The sequence below is a fragment of the Cricetulus griseus genome, chromosome 5 (genome assembly GCF_003668045.3).
Source record: "Cricetulus griseus strain 17A/GY chromosome 5, alternate assembly CriGri-PICRH-1.0, whole genome shotgun sequence".
In the NCBI taxonomy this organism is placed as follows: Eukaryota; Metazoa; Chordata; class Mammalia; order Rodentia; family Cricetidae; genus Cricetulus; species Cricetulus griseus.
In genome coordinates this window covers 101,347,771-101,363,050 of record NC_048598.1, presented here as the reverse complement: position 1 = coordinate 101,363,050, position 15,280 = coordinate 101,347,771, and the positions used below count along the sequence as shown (strand labels likewise).

General features: G+C 54.6%; 1 protein-coding gene and 1 long non-coding RNA gene across 4 annotated transcripts; one reads left to right on the top strand and one right to left on the bottom strand.

Moving 5' to 3' along the window:
- The first annotated feature begins 158 nt into the window (after positions 1–158).
- Klf16 (Kruppel like factor 16) lies at positions 159–10,337 on the top strand. Its single transcript, XM_027419334.2, has 2 exons — positions 159–733; positions 8,190–10,337. The coding sequence occupies exons 1-2, from the start codon at positions 280–282 to the stop codon at positions 8,489–8,491; spliced, it is 756 nt and encodes a 251-aa protein (XP_027275135.1). The 5' UTR covers positions 159–279; the 3' UTR covers positions 8,492–10,337.
- A 2,110-nt stretch (positions 10,338–12,447) lies between these two features.
- Positions 12,448–15,199, bottom strand: LOC113836175. Of its 3 annotated transcripts, none has more exons than XR_003486150.2 (2): positions 14,800–15,199; positions 12,448–13,069 (listed from the first exon to the last, which is right to left on the bottom strand). It is a non-coding gene; the product is annotated as an uncharacterized LOC113836175 (long non-coding RNA). The 3 variants fall into 3 exon arrangements; XR_004770307.1 differs by having other exon boundaries at positions 12,448–12,644; positions 14,800–15,192; XR_004770308.1 differs by lacking the exon at positions 14,800–15,199 and having other exon boundaries at positions 12,448–12,644; positions 12,838–13,772.
- Between the last annotated feature and the right edge of the window lie 81 nt (positions 15,200–15,280).

Here is a 15,280-nt window from a genome sequence, read left to right as displayed (position 1 = left end):
AGGGAGGGCGTGGCCATTGAGCCCCGAGGGGGCGTCCTCCGGGCGGGGCGGACCGCGGCCGCCCCCGCGGGCTCCGGTGCGTCAGGGCGCGTCAGGCGGGGCGGGGCGGGGCTGAGCGCGGGCGGCGGCGGCGCGCCGGGGCCTCCTCCTCCTTCCCCTCCTCCCTCTCCTCCTCCGCCTCCCGCACTCCAGCAGCCGCCGCCGGCCGGACGGGCGCAGCTCCCGCCGCCTCCGCTTCTCCCCCGCCGCCGGTCCCGCGCCCGCGCGTCCTTGCCCGGCATGTCGGCGGCCGTGGCGTGCGTGGATTACTTCGCCGCCGACGTCCTCATGGCCATCTCCTCTGGAGCCGTAGTGCATCGCGGGCGACCCGGCCCCGAGGGCGCCGGCCCCACTGCCGGCCTGGATGTGCGCTCTACGCGCCGCGAGGCCACGCCGCCGGGGACCCCTGGGGCTCCGCCACCGCCAGCCACCGCTCCGGGACCGGGGGGCGCCAGCGCTGCGCCCCACCTGCTGGCCGCCACCATTCTGGCGGATCTGCGAGGCGGGCCCGGAGCCGCCACCGCAGCCAGCACCGCGGGGGGCACCTCTCCGGTCTCCTCTTCCTCGGCAGCTTCGTCGCCGTCTTCGGGCCGCGCCCCCGGCGCTGCCAAGAGCCACCGCTGTCCCTTCCCAGGCTGCGCCAAAGCCTATTACAAGTCTTCGCACCTCAAGTCACACCTGCGGACGCACACAGGTAACCCCGGGGGGTGCAGGGGGCGCGTTGGAGAGGTCTCGGGGACCCTCTTCCCCCACCTCACTGGGAACCCCGAAACTGCGTGGCGCGTGGGGGGCGGGGAGGGGGCGCGCCCGGGCCTCGGCCGCCCCGCCGGCCGGGAAGGCGGGGACATGGTGGGTGGGGCGCGCGCGGGGGCGTGGCGGCCACGCGGTCCGGCGGCGCGCGGAGGGCGGCCCTGGTGGCCTAAGCGGCAGCTTTCTCCTGCTTCAGCTTTCTCCTGCGGGCTAGGACTGCAGGCTGTTCGGGGTCCACCCCGGCATGGCGAGTCCACCACGCGCGATCGTGTTCCCCTGCTTCCCACCCCTTCAGTCCCGCTTCGTGTTCCTGTCCTGTTTCTGTGCGCTCGTGGTCTCTTGGCGCTTGGTGGTCAGAACATCCGGTTCCGTAGTTCTTCTTCGGCCCTACCCCCAGCCTCAGTGTCCTTATCTGTGAAGAGGGTGGGAGGATCCGGGTCACCGCCTCCGGGGTAGCTGTGCGGATTCCCTCCGGAGGGCGACGAAGTCTCTGGCGCGGTGCCAGGGGGTGGTGATGGTGGTGAGGAGGTGGCCGTCCCGCATATTTCTCTTTCTATTCTGTGTACTTAAACATGATGGAGGGAGGCCACGACCTGGACTTGGAGTTAGGGGCTTGGGTCTCCAATCCAATGGGATTGAAATCCCCTCTCACCCCCTGTGTTTGCGCACTCCACACACCTGTGATGGATCTGCACAAAGTCCAAGGTGGGCAGCGAGACTTAGCCACACCAGGGTTTCTGGGAAGTACAGTCCTTCGGGATTGGCTGGGGGAAACCTTTTGCTTCCTGTCCTGGTCGCTCCAAGGGTTTATTCGTTTTAGCTGGGAATGTGCATTAGGATTTGAAAATCCACCCCTGCAGCGATGGTGTAACCACCAACCAGCTTTGCAGCTTCCCTGGGATAGGGGACCTGCCTCTGTCGTTTCCCTAACGTTCCTGCTTTTGGTCTGCGATCTCCTGTCTATATAAAAGATACAACATGTCCCACTCTTCCTATGGGCAACAGGGCACCGAAAGAGGGCTCTCATCGTGGTCACACTGGGGGAGAGTTTAGGACAGCCTCCATAATTGTGTGGGTGGCCCCAGGCATATTCAGGGCAGGTAAGGGGGTGGAGGCACCATCTTTGGAGTCTGATGAACCAGCGGGTGGGCATATGGATGGTGCCTCCACTCATTTTGTCTTCCTCAGTTATTGTCTTTAGCGCCTGAGGTCTAGGGGCTGCTCTGTGTTGGTGCCCAGATGAACAGAGCTTGGGGCAGGCAACTCTGTATTCTCTGTTGCTACACAGTTATCTCTACAGAACATTTGAGGGGATCACAGGGATTGCAATGTACATTTTTGTTGTTGTTTGTTTTTGTGACACTTGGGAAAGATCTCTTTGCTACAGACTAGAGCCCAGGGTGTCCTGGCTCACACCAAGTGAGTTTGCCAGTACAGTAATGGGAGCCTACTGTAGCCAGGGCTGCACCTGGATCCATCCACACCTTCCGACCCTGTATTCTACCTAGTTCTCAGAACTTGACTTCTGCCGGTCTGTAAAAGAGGAATCCAGCATATTCCCCCACCCCCTAGGGCATCAAGAGACGATTCTATTGTCTTTCTGTCAATGGCTGCAAGCTGCCCCTATGCTTGGAGGGATGGGTGACCTGGCATGCCAGAGAATCTGAGGCCCAAGGTGAAGTCCAAGTCTAGGGTTGACTACAGGCAGTTCTTTGTAGTGGGGAGGGTGTGAAGCCCTTCACTAAATCCTGTGTCATAGTCTACCACCACCACCATGGGAAACTGGGTACCATATCCCCAAACTCCCCTCATAATAACCATTTGTGGGGCCAGGGGAACCACATTGAATCCAGGCATCTTAATGTCGGTTTTGGGGTGTCTGGAGATCACATAGACTTGAGTGCTGCTATATAGTGAATTTAAACGAATATATATATATATATATATATATATATATATATATATATATATGTCCCTGTCTATCTCTCCCGGCTGTCCTGGAATTTTGTAGACCAGGTTGGCCTCCAACTCAGAGATCCACCTGCCCCTGCCTCCCAAAGGCTGAGATTAAAGGTGTGTGCGACCATGCCTGGAACCATATAGTTAATTTAAAAGCCTCATTTTTTGAGACAAGTTCTCACTCTATAGCCCAGACTGGCTTTGGAACTAGATGCAATCCTCCTGCTTCAGTTTCTCCCGAAGGCTAGGATTAGAAGAAGCAAGAGCCACCTCTTGGTTGGAAGGGGATTTGGTTATTGCACACTGCAGGGGAAGGTGGCACAGGCATCCCAGGGTCAGTGGGACTCATCTCTAGTGCAGACCAGGGATAGATCTGGTACCCTGCAGAGCCATGCCCTAAGGCTGTTCATTGGGAGAGAGCTGTCTCCACTCACCCACTCCTGCCTGCTTATGGATCCATTTAGTTTTCTGAGGCATAGATAGAGCAGGGTAAAGGGCCACCTTGCAGCCCCATTATGTCCATTCCACTGTACTTGGGGGTGTAGAGATCTAGGGGGTTACAGGACATCCCCATCCAAGGGCCTAGAGGCTGTAGGCAGATCTTGGCACCCCTGAGCACTACCGTTGCCCCAGCCCCTGCTTGGGGTGGGGAAGTACTTTAGAGGCTGTGGGAGATGTTGACTCTGTTGCCATGGATACTGCAAGAGAGCCAGCCTTGAGGCGGGGGTGGGAGGAGAGGCTGGCTGCTGGTTCTGCTCACCAAGCCCCCCCCATCTCTGGCATCCTTTCTCCCTAGGCCTCTGGAGTGGGGTGAGGTGGGGGGGGTCATTGATCGGGTCCCTGTAGATGGAACCCAGGGACCTGGGAGTAGCCTGACTATTCATCCAGGCAGGGTCTCACCCCTGTGGGACCAGGAGGTTCTCAGTAAGGTGTCCATGGGTTCCCCTTAATTGGGATAGCCACACATGTTCCTAGTCACCCAGTATCTCCTAAAGGGCCTCAGGGTCACCTCTAGTATTATCTGGAAATTCTGTTTACTTAGGTCTGAGAAATGTTAGGGTCTGGGTTAGGGTAATGGGGGTTTTGACTGCCAATGATAGCCTGATGCACCCCAGAGTCCAGTGGACGCAGAAGGAGAGCACTCATTGCCCCTGACCTCCCCACATACCGTGGAGCACACACTCCTATATGCATACAATAATTAAAAGATTATATAAATTTGAAGAAATGTTAGTGTATGTGGTTACTGGGACTGCCCAGAGTCACTGTGGACGTCCTCCGACCCTGTGCCCACTAAATATGAAGTTGGAAGGTGGAGAAGGGCAGATTTGCTTAGGCCTGTGTAGCAGGGCGGGGCCGGGAACAGTGTGGCTGCAGAGGGAACAGCAGGCTGGTCCTAGGGCTGGGATTTTGAGGGCTAGAGGGTGGGGGTGTCTCACAGGCAGGCTTGGGCTTATCGGGAAATCTCTTTATAGAGGAGGATTAGGTGGGATAGGAGAGTGGGGCAGTGTCTAAGGGGGTGGGTGCAGGGAAGCCAGGGCCACCCCTAGCTTTTCTGAAGCTTTTTTCTGAAGCTATTTCCAGGAGGAGAGACAGGTGGGGAAATTGGGGCCTGGGATGGGAAGAAACCTGGTCACCTGCAGGTCAGTGTGATTTGAAGCTCTGTAGAAAAGGGGGAAGGGTCAGGCCCTGTGGGGTTCAGGTGGCCTTTGAGGACTGATACCCCATTCAGCTTCTTCTTCAGGGCATACCAGCCACTAGGTTGGGTGATAATCACACCTCCACCCAGGCTTCTGATAAAAGTAACCCAGATGGGATGGGAGTTGGCAAATGATACCAGCCAGAGGCCTGGCTACCCTTTGGAGGGGTGGGTTGGTGTCTGTCCTGGGAAGTTTCAGAGTGTTGTCCTTACTCCCCAGTCTCAAGAACTCCTGAGAGGTGGGGCATAGCCAGACAGTCAGGCTCTTTGGGAAGGAGAAGGGGGGGGGGTGGTAATAGGGCCATGCTGCCCTTTTTTTGTTTGTTTGTTTTTGTTTTTTTTTTTTTTGAGACAGGGTTTCTCTGTGGCTTTGGAGGTTGTCCTGGAACTTGCTCTATAGACCAGCCTGGTCTCGAACTCACAGAGATCTGCCTGCCTCTGCCTCCTGAGTGCTGGGACTAAAGGTGTGCGCCACCACTGCCTGGCTTAATGATTTTTTTAAATTTACTGTGTACTTGTGTGTATGGCCATGTGCGCCACAGTGCATTTGTGAACGTTGGAGGAGGACTTGGAGAGTTGGTTCACTCCTACCATGTGGGTCCTGGGAATCCAACTCAGGTTGGGGTAAGGTCTGCCTGGTGGCAAGAGACATTTCACTAGCCCACTGCCTCTCGCTTCTGTAAATGGGCAGCCCTGCCTGTCCTGGTTCATGCTCCTTCATCCAGACCTGTAGGCTCTCCCACAGGTAATCATTAGGCACCCACAGCATGCCAGACTCAGGCTGTGAAATTTTAGGAATTTAGCTGGGAACTCAGCTCACAGCTGGGCATTAGGGAGGGACAAATACACTGGGAGACCACAGTTCGGGGCAGCCCTCTCCTGGGGTAATGCCCAGTAGGGAAGGGGTAGCAGGCAGCCCACAGAGCCAAGGTTTGGACTTCATCATTGACTTCCAGCCAGGGTGGAGGTTGGCCAGCCCTATACAGCAGTCCAAGCCTCCCCCTGAGGTGGAACTCAGCAGGGTGAGGCCTGGCCTGATGGAAACTGCACCTTCAGGTCCCCCTCTGCTGGCCATTCCTCTCCTGGAGCAAGTTTACAGGATGTCACAGCCTCCATGTTTTAGAGGCTACAAAGCACATAAGGCTCTGGTGTTGTCCCCAGCTCACCCCAGCCCCGCCTGAGTCAGAGGGTCAAGTCCACAGCCACGCCCACAGGGCCCTTCCTGCGTGATCCCCACCCACCTAATCCTCCTCCTGCCTTCAGTCAGGTAGCCCAGAGCTGTAGGGGACTGCAACCTCCCCCAGGTTAACTCCATCTCCCAGCCCCCTAGGTAGATTGTGATACCGTAGCACGTAGCACAGCCAGGCCAGGCATTTGGCAAGTGTACACCCGACGTTGCGGGGGTTGGGTTAAGCGCCGCCACCGGTGTGCACACGTGCGCTCCCCAACCCCCAAGCGTGGGGCGGGAACTGGGAGGCTCCCTGCTCAGCAAAGCGACCCTGGCCCGAGCCTCTCTCTCTCCCGTGGCAGGAGCTAGGACCATGTGAGCAAGGCCGGTTGGGGCTGCCGATGTCTCCGGCTTACCACCGCCGAGCTACGTGCAGCAGCTGCGTCCCCAGCGGGCTGGCGCTGGCAGCGATCGCCTTCACTGCAACCTGCTCCTGGCTAAGTGGAACTAGGGGGCGAGAGGCGGGAACCAGCCCCGCCAGGAGGCCCCGAAAGGGGAAATAAGCTGATTACATGCTAGGGGGTGTCCCCTTTTCTTTCATCCCCTCCCCCCGTCCTCTGTCCCGCAAAATGGCGACAGGATTACATGGCTCTCTTGGACGGACATAGGACATAGTTCTGTCACTTGGGATCTGTTCCAAAGCTAGGAACCTTGCCTTATAACCAAGCACCTCTTCCCTTCAGATTGAGCCCCTTGGGTGCGGAGGTCGAGCTGGGGTAGGGGAGGAATCCTTTCTGGGGCTGTTTTGGGGCGCTTGGGCCCGCTGAAAAACATTCTTATTGTGACCGGACATTTTGCATCATTTAGGGGACACTTTAGAAATTATTAGGGCTGCTGGCTGCCGTCTAGAAACACTGATCCTTTCTCCCTTCCTTTACAGCCTAGGGTCGCAGACTTCCTGGGGTCTCAGGTTGCCTAGATGTCATGCTAAATTGGCGCATGAGGGCCCCAGAAGTAGTTTCCTGGCCTCTGCACCCCCATGGTGGGGGGCACTTGGGTGTGGTTTGCAGGGGGCCGGATGGAGATTTTTTTTTCTGGTGGCTTCCTGGGCGGTGTTGGCTGTGCCCCGCCTAGCCCTGGACCCACCCACTTCCCCTCCCCTTCCTCACTCTCTCTCCTGGGATCCCATGAGCTGCTTACTGTAAAGACGACACCAGGTCACCCTGCCTTCAGTCTTGCCTAGTATCTGTTCCCCTTTCTGGTCGCCTTTACACTTCCTTCCCTCACTTACATGAATCCTGTCTGGAGGGCCCCTGGGCTATTTTCTGAGTACCTGTTCCTCAGTGGATTAACCTGGGACCACACCAGGTGACTTCATGCTTGAACTGATGTGACTTCACAGAGGTTAGGGCTCCCGGTCACAAGGGGCTGGTTCTGCCTCCTGCCTACTCGCTACTCTGTGCAAGCAGAGTGTTACAGGGGCTTCAGGTCCACACTCTATGCACGCACTCCAACCCTTAGGCATTAGAATTCCAGGCTTTTGGGTACCCATAGCACATGGGCCCTGTCTCCAGAACTAGAGCCTAAGGCCAGCCAGACCAAGTCCAAGATACTGGGGTCCTGGGTGAATTCACTGGGCTCTTCTTGGTCATTGGAGGCCCTCCCAGGAAGATGCTAAATCACATGGCAAAGTCTGGTGTTGTGGGTGTCTCTAGGGAACCCAAGAGCTTGGATGGGGCTAGTTATGTCTGATGGGTCCTAGGTTGGGTCTGCGAGGCCACCAGGGTGGTGGGAGTGGTCTATGGAGGAAGTTGCCTAGTGGTGGCTCCTCCCAGCCCCAAAGGCAACTGCTGTGCCTGACTGGCTCTGCCCCAGAGACCACGCCTCTGGCAGTCAGCTCTCTGCACCAGCGGTTGAATTTAAACTAAGTTTGGGATTACAGCGTGGCCTTTCCTACCTCTGCTGGGGCACAAGAGTGTTGTGCTATCCCCAGCTTCAGAAACCCAGACTGTAACTAGCATGGCCTGATTATTCAAAACTGCAGATGGCCCAGGGTATAGGGGAGAGCCTGTCCCATATCCTTGTGTCCAAGGACCTGGAAAATGCCTCCCCATGGCTATTTGGAAGAAAGGGACTAAGACATAATGAGGACCTTTCCTTAGGATGAGCAGAAATGGACATAGTTCACCTCAGACATGGTGGCCTGCTCCTATAGCCCCAACACTTGGGAGGTTGAGACAAGATTGCCTTTAGGTAGTTCTAGGCTATCTGGGACTATATAGCAAGACTCTGCCTCCGCAGACCTGTGAGGACTGGCTAGGCATGTAGCTCAGTGGGCAGAGTGCTCCTCTAGCATGCAGAAGCCCTGGTTTCTGTCCTCAGCACCACGGAAGCCAGGTTCAGTGGTCTATGCCCTTCATTCTAGTGCAGGGTTGGAAGCAAGATAATCAGGCCATCTTTAGCTAAGTTGCTGGATACCCTGTGTAATTAGGGCAGCTCCTATAGGTGGGTGGCAGCCTTGGGATTTATAGGAAACCCTGTCTTTGCCCACTCACCACTCTGTCTTTTGTGCAGGTGAACGGCCCTTTGCCTGTGACTGGCCTGGCTGTGACAAGAAATTTGCCCGTTCTGATGAGCTGGCCCGCCACCACCGGACGCACACAGGCGAGAAGCGGTTTCCCTGTCCCCTGTGTACCAAGCGCTTCACCCGCAGTGACCACCTGACCAAGCACGCCCGACGCCACCCTGGCTTCCGTCCGGAACTACTACGACGACCTGGTGCCCGAAGCGCCTCTCCCAGCGACTCACTGCCCTGCAGCCTGGCTGGCAGTCCTGCACCAAGCCCTGTCCCTAGCCCAGCTCCTGCCGGCTTGTAGAGCCCTGGTCTGTCCACCCTGAGAGTGTCCTGCTTACTAGGCCTCTGCAGGGATTTCCATTAAGGGACACATCTGCCCTCTGGAGAGCCCGTGTCCTGGAGTCCCAGCCCACATCAAGGAAGCGTCAGGGGACTGAGAATGGACTTGGGTCACTGGGGGCCCCAGAAGGTGGCCTCTGTTTCTGTCTGTAAATAGCCATGATTGTCCCATCCCCTCTGTAGGGACCCCCAAGCGGGCAGTTGGCAGGTCCTACATGTCCCCTTCTGCCACCTTCTGCCTTCCCTCCTGGGTGGCATTGGGCACGAAGCCACAGTCCTGCTCCTTAATCTTCAGCCCCTAGTCACTCCTCCAGGTTGGGACACAGGTACATAGAGCCATAGGTTACCGGGGCTTCCCGTGGGCCCCGGCCTGTCCCCACCCCACTGAAAGCCATTGGCGGAAGTTCAGGGAAACGGGGGGTGCAGCTTGGCTGATCCCCCCCCCCCAACATGGGTACTCAAATCTCAGGTGTCCACAGGTTCTGCCCTCAATAAGGGCCACCCCACAGCCCCAGCCCTGGAAATATAGGAGACGCTGCAGTTTTCAGGAGAATTTAGGGTTAGGGGGCACAGGCGGAGTGTGTGGGGGTCCCCTCATAGAGCATCACCACTCACTTTGGGGTGCGGTGCTGGGCGGGTGGGAAACAAATTATTTATTGTCCTCTCTGACTATTGGCATGGGGGCCTGTTCCCCCATCTGGGTGTGTGTGTGTGTGAGAGAGACAGCGGGTATCTAATGCCTGGGGCCCTGCCTCCCCACACCAGTGGGCTGAGGGTCCCTGAGTTTGGCCTTTGGGGCATTGCGTCTCAGACAATCTTCTATAGGACCTGTGTGGTCATCAGCCTAGGGAAGTGGGGCTCTGCCCTGCCTTCATGTCCTCCACACTCCTGAGTGTCTGCAGAGGTGGTCTTGGGACTCCAGGACTGGAAGCAGGGGGCTCAGCTCCTGGGTCTTCTGGGATGGCTTGGTTTTTTTGGTTTTTTTTGGGGGGGTGGAATAGACTATTTTTTCAGGCTCCAGTTCCTTGTTTCGGGGGTCCCTTTGTGTGGCCGCCGTCCTCAGGGGTATAAGTGTTAGAGGGTAGGATGGGGAGGTCTCTCCCGGAACAGTCTGTCTTGGGGTCTGCTTCTTGCTGTGGCTTGGAGTTCCCCTTCTTGAAAGGCAACTAGGGACCCCCCTCAAGGATTTGGGGGCCCAGAGAAAGTTGGGCTGCCCCATATTGGCTGTAGGAGGTTTCTGGCAACCCCATTTGTTCCAGAATCTTCCATCATCCAATGAGGGAGGCTTTGGGTGCCACCACCTTTACCTGAGCCTACCTGGAGGGAGGCCTCCCTTCTGGAGCTGGGCTCGGAGGGTCCTAGGCCAGCTGCCCTCCCAGGTACTTCCATCCGCCCCTTCTCTTTGGCCACAGAAATGAGATGCCTTAGTTGGTGGGGTGGGGTGGGAGTTGAGGCCCCATTCTTTTGTGTCTTCTGGATGTATCTTGCTTCATCCCAGCTCCTGCTGGTCCCCTGCCCTTCCTGCAAACAGGGGAAAGGTCTGTGGTCCCAGGACCTTGGGAGAAAACTCCATAAGCAAGCAGAGCTTTCTTGGTATCCTTACCCTTCTCCTAACTTCAGGTTCTGGTTGGTCACTGGAACTTGGGTCTAACCATTGAGGGGTAGTGTCTGCGGCTCAGGCAGGACAAGCGTTCTAAGAGATTTGTTCTTTTTTGGGGGGAGGCACCCCTCCTCCATTCCGCCTGGCCTCTCACCCTTGTATTTAATTAAAGAAGCCCCCTCCTTTTTTTAAAAAAAAAAAAAACCTGCCCTGGTGTCTGTCTGATTGGTTCCCATGTCCTACCTCCACTGGTATGGTCCCCAAGGTTCTCAGTTACATCCTGGGAAAACTGAGGCAGCCTGCTGATATACACGGGTTTGGCCTAGGACCCTCTGAGGCCCTGGAAGGGGGCTGTCTGCAGCAGCTTGTGCACAACACGAAGTCACCCACGCCTGGCACAGCTGCACACCCGCCACCCTGTTACCCAGCAACCAGAGCTCCCTGACAGGGCTCCTGGGGGCGTCTGCTGCCCGCCCCCTTCCGGAGCCAGCAGGGGGAGTGGGGGTGGGGACAGACCCCTAGAGCTGAACATAGTGGAGGAACTTAATAAGCTCTTGACCAAAAGGTGCCGCAGGACCTCCCCCACCACACCATCCTATGTGGTCCCATGTGCACAGTTGAATGCCCACTGCATGCCCTCTTGGAATTAGGAAAGAGGCTGGTTCAGAAAAAGGGGTGTGAGTGAGAATTCAAGAGGCTGAGAGCTTTCAAGAAGCAGATGAGAGCTTAAATTCCTGTTTGAGAAAGATACCAGATCCAGGGGTCTGCAGAGCTGTGGGGTGGGGTGGGGCGGGGCGGGGCTGAGCTGCCCCATTGCGCCTGCTGTGCCCCACCTAGTGGCCAAGGTTAGTACTGTCCCAAGGGGGTCCACCTTCCAACCTGCAAAGGGCACTTTGCTTGCAGCTGGAGAACTTGGGTGGAGCCCACCCACAACTTAAATACGTAATCACTTCCTACTGAACACCACCGCTCACAGGAATCCATGAAGGCTCCAGCTCCCTCTTGGCTTTCTGGCCTGCTCTGGGGTTCTGGATACTTTAGCAGTGCACACTCCCAACAGTTTTAAGTTTCCTCACAGGACCCAAAAAAACCACTATCCTTGTGTGGCTCCTTGAACCGTAAACTCTGTAGATACCTCCAACTGTTATCTTCATCATGCCGCCCCTGCCATGCTCTCTCCATGGCCTGTCACAATGATCACCCCATGGTCCTTGTACCACGTTTTGAGTGGTGAGAGCTGATTAGCACTTATGAGGCCCTCAGCTGCAATAGCACCACAAATACCTATCAAAATTCCTTGCATATACTAGAGAGGGCGTCTTCCTCCCAGACGCGCCCCAGCACCTCCCTGGGGACTCTAGGCCAGTACCAACTACTGGTACCCCAACCACATAACCACATCTGCTGTGTTTCACACACCAGCTTTATTATCAGCACCAATTCTAGGACATTTTTCTTTTTCTTTCCCAGACAGGGTTTCTCTGTGTAGTTTTAGAACCAACCTGGCACTCACTCTATAGACTAGGCTCTGCCGGCCTCTGCCTCCTGAGTGCTGGGATTAATGAAGTAAAACACCACCACTACAGGACCAAAAACATTCTTTTATGCCAGAATAAGCCCTTGCCCCATGAGCTGTCATCCCTCCCCAGCCACGGTGAAGTGAACCTGCACTGCCAGTTCTGGACATTTCCACTCTATACTCTGGCCTTCTGATAGTTCACTCACTGAGCATTGTGTTTTCCAGATCCCTCCAGACCAGTGGGTCTCAGCCTCTGGCCCCGCCCCTTCAGGAATCGAATGACCCTTTCATAGGGGTTGCCTAAGACCATATTCACATTACAATTAATAACAGTACCAAAATTAGCTACACATGGTGGCATACTCCTTTAATCCCAGTACAGATGGCAGAGGCCACAACAAGCAAAACAGTAGCAAAATTACAGTTAGAGAGTAGCAACAAAAATGGTTTTATGTTTGGGGATTACCACAACATAAGGAATTGTATTAAAGGGTGGTAGCATGGGGTTGGAGCACTGGCTGCTCTTGCAGAGGTCCTCAGTTCAATTCCTGGCAACCACAGGTGACTCACAACCATCTGTAATGAGATCTGATGCCCTCTTGTGGCCTGCAGGCACACATGCAGACAAAACACTCATATCATACCTAAAAAGATACATAAATAATAAAGGGTGGTGGCATGTGTCACAGCTTTTTTTTTTGTTTAGGACTGAATAAGACAATGGTGTGTGGACCATGTACCATTCATGTACACGTGTTTAAAATTTGATTCCTGTGATTAATGCTGATGAGAACTAATATTTAAGTTCTTGGGTAGCAGTGTGTTTTTATTTCTCTTTGGTAAGCAACTAAGGATCTACTGGCAGGGCTTCCTGGTACATTCTCCATATCCCTTGCCCTTGCTGAGACTCTCCCCTGGAGTCTCCACGCCTAGGGGCATGGGTGAGTGGTGAGTGCCAGCCTGGTCTGCACAAATCCCTGGATTCCAATCTCTTCCCTGGAAAACAAAAAAAGAAAAGTAAAAACTCATTCTGGAGGCACTGTATTGCTCTCTCCTCTGCCTGTGCTTTTCACAATCATAAATGTGGCTACAGTGGGAGTGGTATGCACAGGGTTCCTAGCAGCTCTACAGGGATCATGTTCAGATCAGCCTACATTGAAAAAAAAAGAAAAAAGTCATGTATAATTACCCACAGGTCTGTCATCTTGCCCACTCAGGAGGCCAGGCAGGGTGGATGTGAGTTCAAGGCCAGACAGAAGGAAGGTGTTACCTTGCTCTGGTTATTCAGCACCAACTGTAGTTGTACAACCACAGCAAATGTGGGAAGAATTCATTCTTTTGTAGTCACTGGTTCAATGAACAGATGGACACTGTGGGTTGTCATGCTGGGTACCTGGGGACACTAGGTCTTGACTTCTAGTCTAGTGGGGGTTGGAGATGAAACACATCAAGTTAACCCTATTCTCAGACGGCAAGATATCTGGGGAAGTGCTGAGAAGTACCAGAGATAAATATTGTCAGACGGAGAAACACAGCCTAGAGCTTTGCCTGCCAGGCACATTCCATGGTTCCCCATTTTTCTCCTGCCTTGGCTGAGCAGCAGTCTCCCCAGTGTCACAGGCTGTCTTTGAGGACAGCTTACTGTTTCCTGTACAGTGACCGGCCATGGGGGTCACCTGCAGCTCCTGAGCTACATATGATACACAGCCTTTGGATCTGAAATCACACCTGGTTCTCTATGCCCTCTCATCGCTCCATTCACTCACTTATTTACAATTGTATAAATACACTTAACCCTCATTTTCACCAATGGCCTGGCACACATTCACAGGGCCGGGCTGTGGTCCCCGCCCTCCTACCCTCCCACAGGAAGTCTGCATCTGATACTAATGCGGATCACAACCCCCAGCCCCTGGCACCCACCACCTTACTTTCTGTTTTAGTGGCTCTGATGACTCCTGAGAGTGGAATTCTGGTATGTCTGTCTGAGTGTGTCTCGTGTCATGAAAAAAAAAAAATCTGGACGGTTGGTGGTGGTGCATGCCTGTAATCCCAGCGCTGTATTTATCCTTTTTTCCACTGTTTTTTTTCTTTTTCTTTTTTTCTCTCAAGACAGGGTTTCTCTGTGTGGCTTTGGACGCTGTCCTGGAACTCGTTCTTGTAGACCAGGCTGGTCTCGAACTCACAGAGATCCGCCTGCCTCTGCCTCCCGAGTGCTGGGATTAAAGGCGTGTGCCACCACCGCTGGACTTCCAGCTCCTGTTTAAAGTTCAGCTTTTCTGTGTGCATGTAATACTAGCCTTGTGGGCATGGAAAGCAGACCCTGGAATCTTGCGGGCTAGATAGCATAGCCAAAGTACTTTGGTAAATAACCTATCTTGCCTATCTTAAAAGAAAAGAGAAAAAAAAATCAAACAAACAAATGGAAAGCTACATGCTCCTCCAGCCTCTACATGTGGGTGCACAGTCCTATACCCCTCAAGCACCCCGCATCCAACTAAAATAAAAAAAAACTTTTCAGAGTGTGGCTCAGCGGTAGAGCGCTAGTCTAGTGTATCCAGGCACTGGAAAAAGTAAGAGGTATTCCGTTTGATACGGCCGGCGGTTAGGTTGGGCGTTCACTGAGACACGCGTGGGTCTCTCAATACTAAGACCCTGCCCTGGCTAGAGAGTTGGGAGTCGGCTCTGTGGTTTTGCTGTTCCTTTTTCTTTTCTCTCTCTCTCTTTTTTAGAAGATTTAATTATAGAACAGTGTTCTGCCTGCATGTAGTCTGCGTGCCAGAAGAGGGCACCAGATCTCATAACGGATGGTTGTGAGCCACCATGAGATTGCTGGGAATTGAACTCAGGACCTCTGGAAGAGCAGCCAGGGATCTTAACCTCTGAGCCATCTCTCCAGGTCGCCTGTCTGTTCTTTCACAAGACTTGGGTTCGAAGCTGGGCGTTGGTGGCGCACGCCTTTAATCCCAGCACTGGGAGGCAGAGGCAGGCGGATCTCTGTGAGTTCAAGGCCAGCCTGGTCTCCAGAGCGAGTGCCAGGATAGGCTCCAAAGCTACACAGAGAAACCCTGTCTCAAAAAAACCAAAAAAAAAAAAAAAAAAAAAAGAAAAGAAAAGAAAAAAAGACTTGCGCTCGACTCCCAGTACTCACGTGTGGTTCACAGCCATCTGTAGCTGCGATTCCAGGAGATCTGACGCTGTCTTCTGCCTTCAGCTAGCGTCAGGTCAGGTACACTCATGTTTGCACAAACACACATGAAAACACAAAGTAAATCGGGGGCGCGGGGGGCGGGGCGGCACTGGTCCGTAACACTCTTCTCGCCTCCGGGGGCGCCCGAAGGGATTTGCGAGGTGCAAATAAACATAGCCCGGGCCCAGTGAATACATTTTCAGTCAGGCGCGCTCTGGACAGCCCAGGCTCCTCGGGGCATTGAGTCTCAAGATAACGAGGCTGTATCCGCGGAAGACAGGTGCCGAAAGCTTCTCAGAGACCAGGAACAAGATAATTATGCTTTCTTTAGCGCTTCTCTTGTAGACCTGGGATCCTGCGTCTGCCACAATTCCGCGCGAGCGGACATTTGTAAGCAGGCGCATTTTGGGCAGCCCTTCCCGGCGTCCCTAGCGACAGCGTC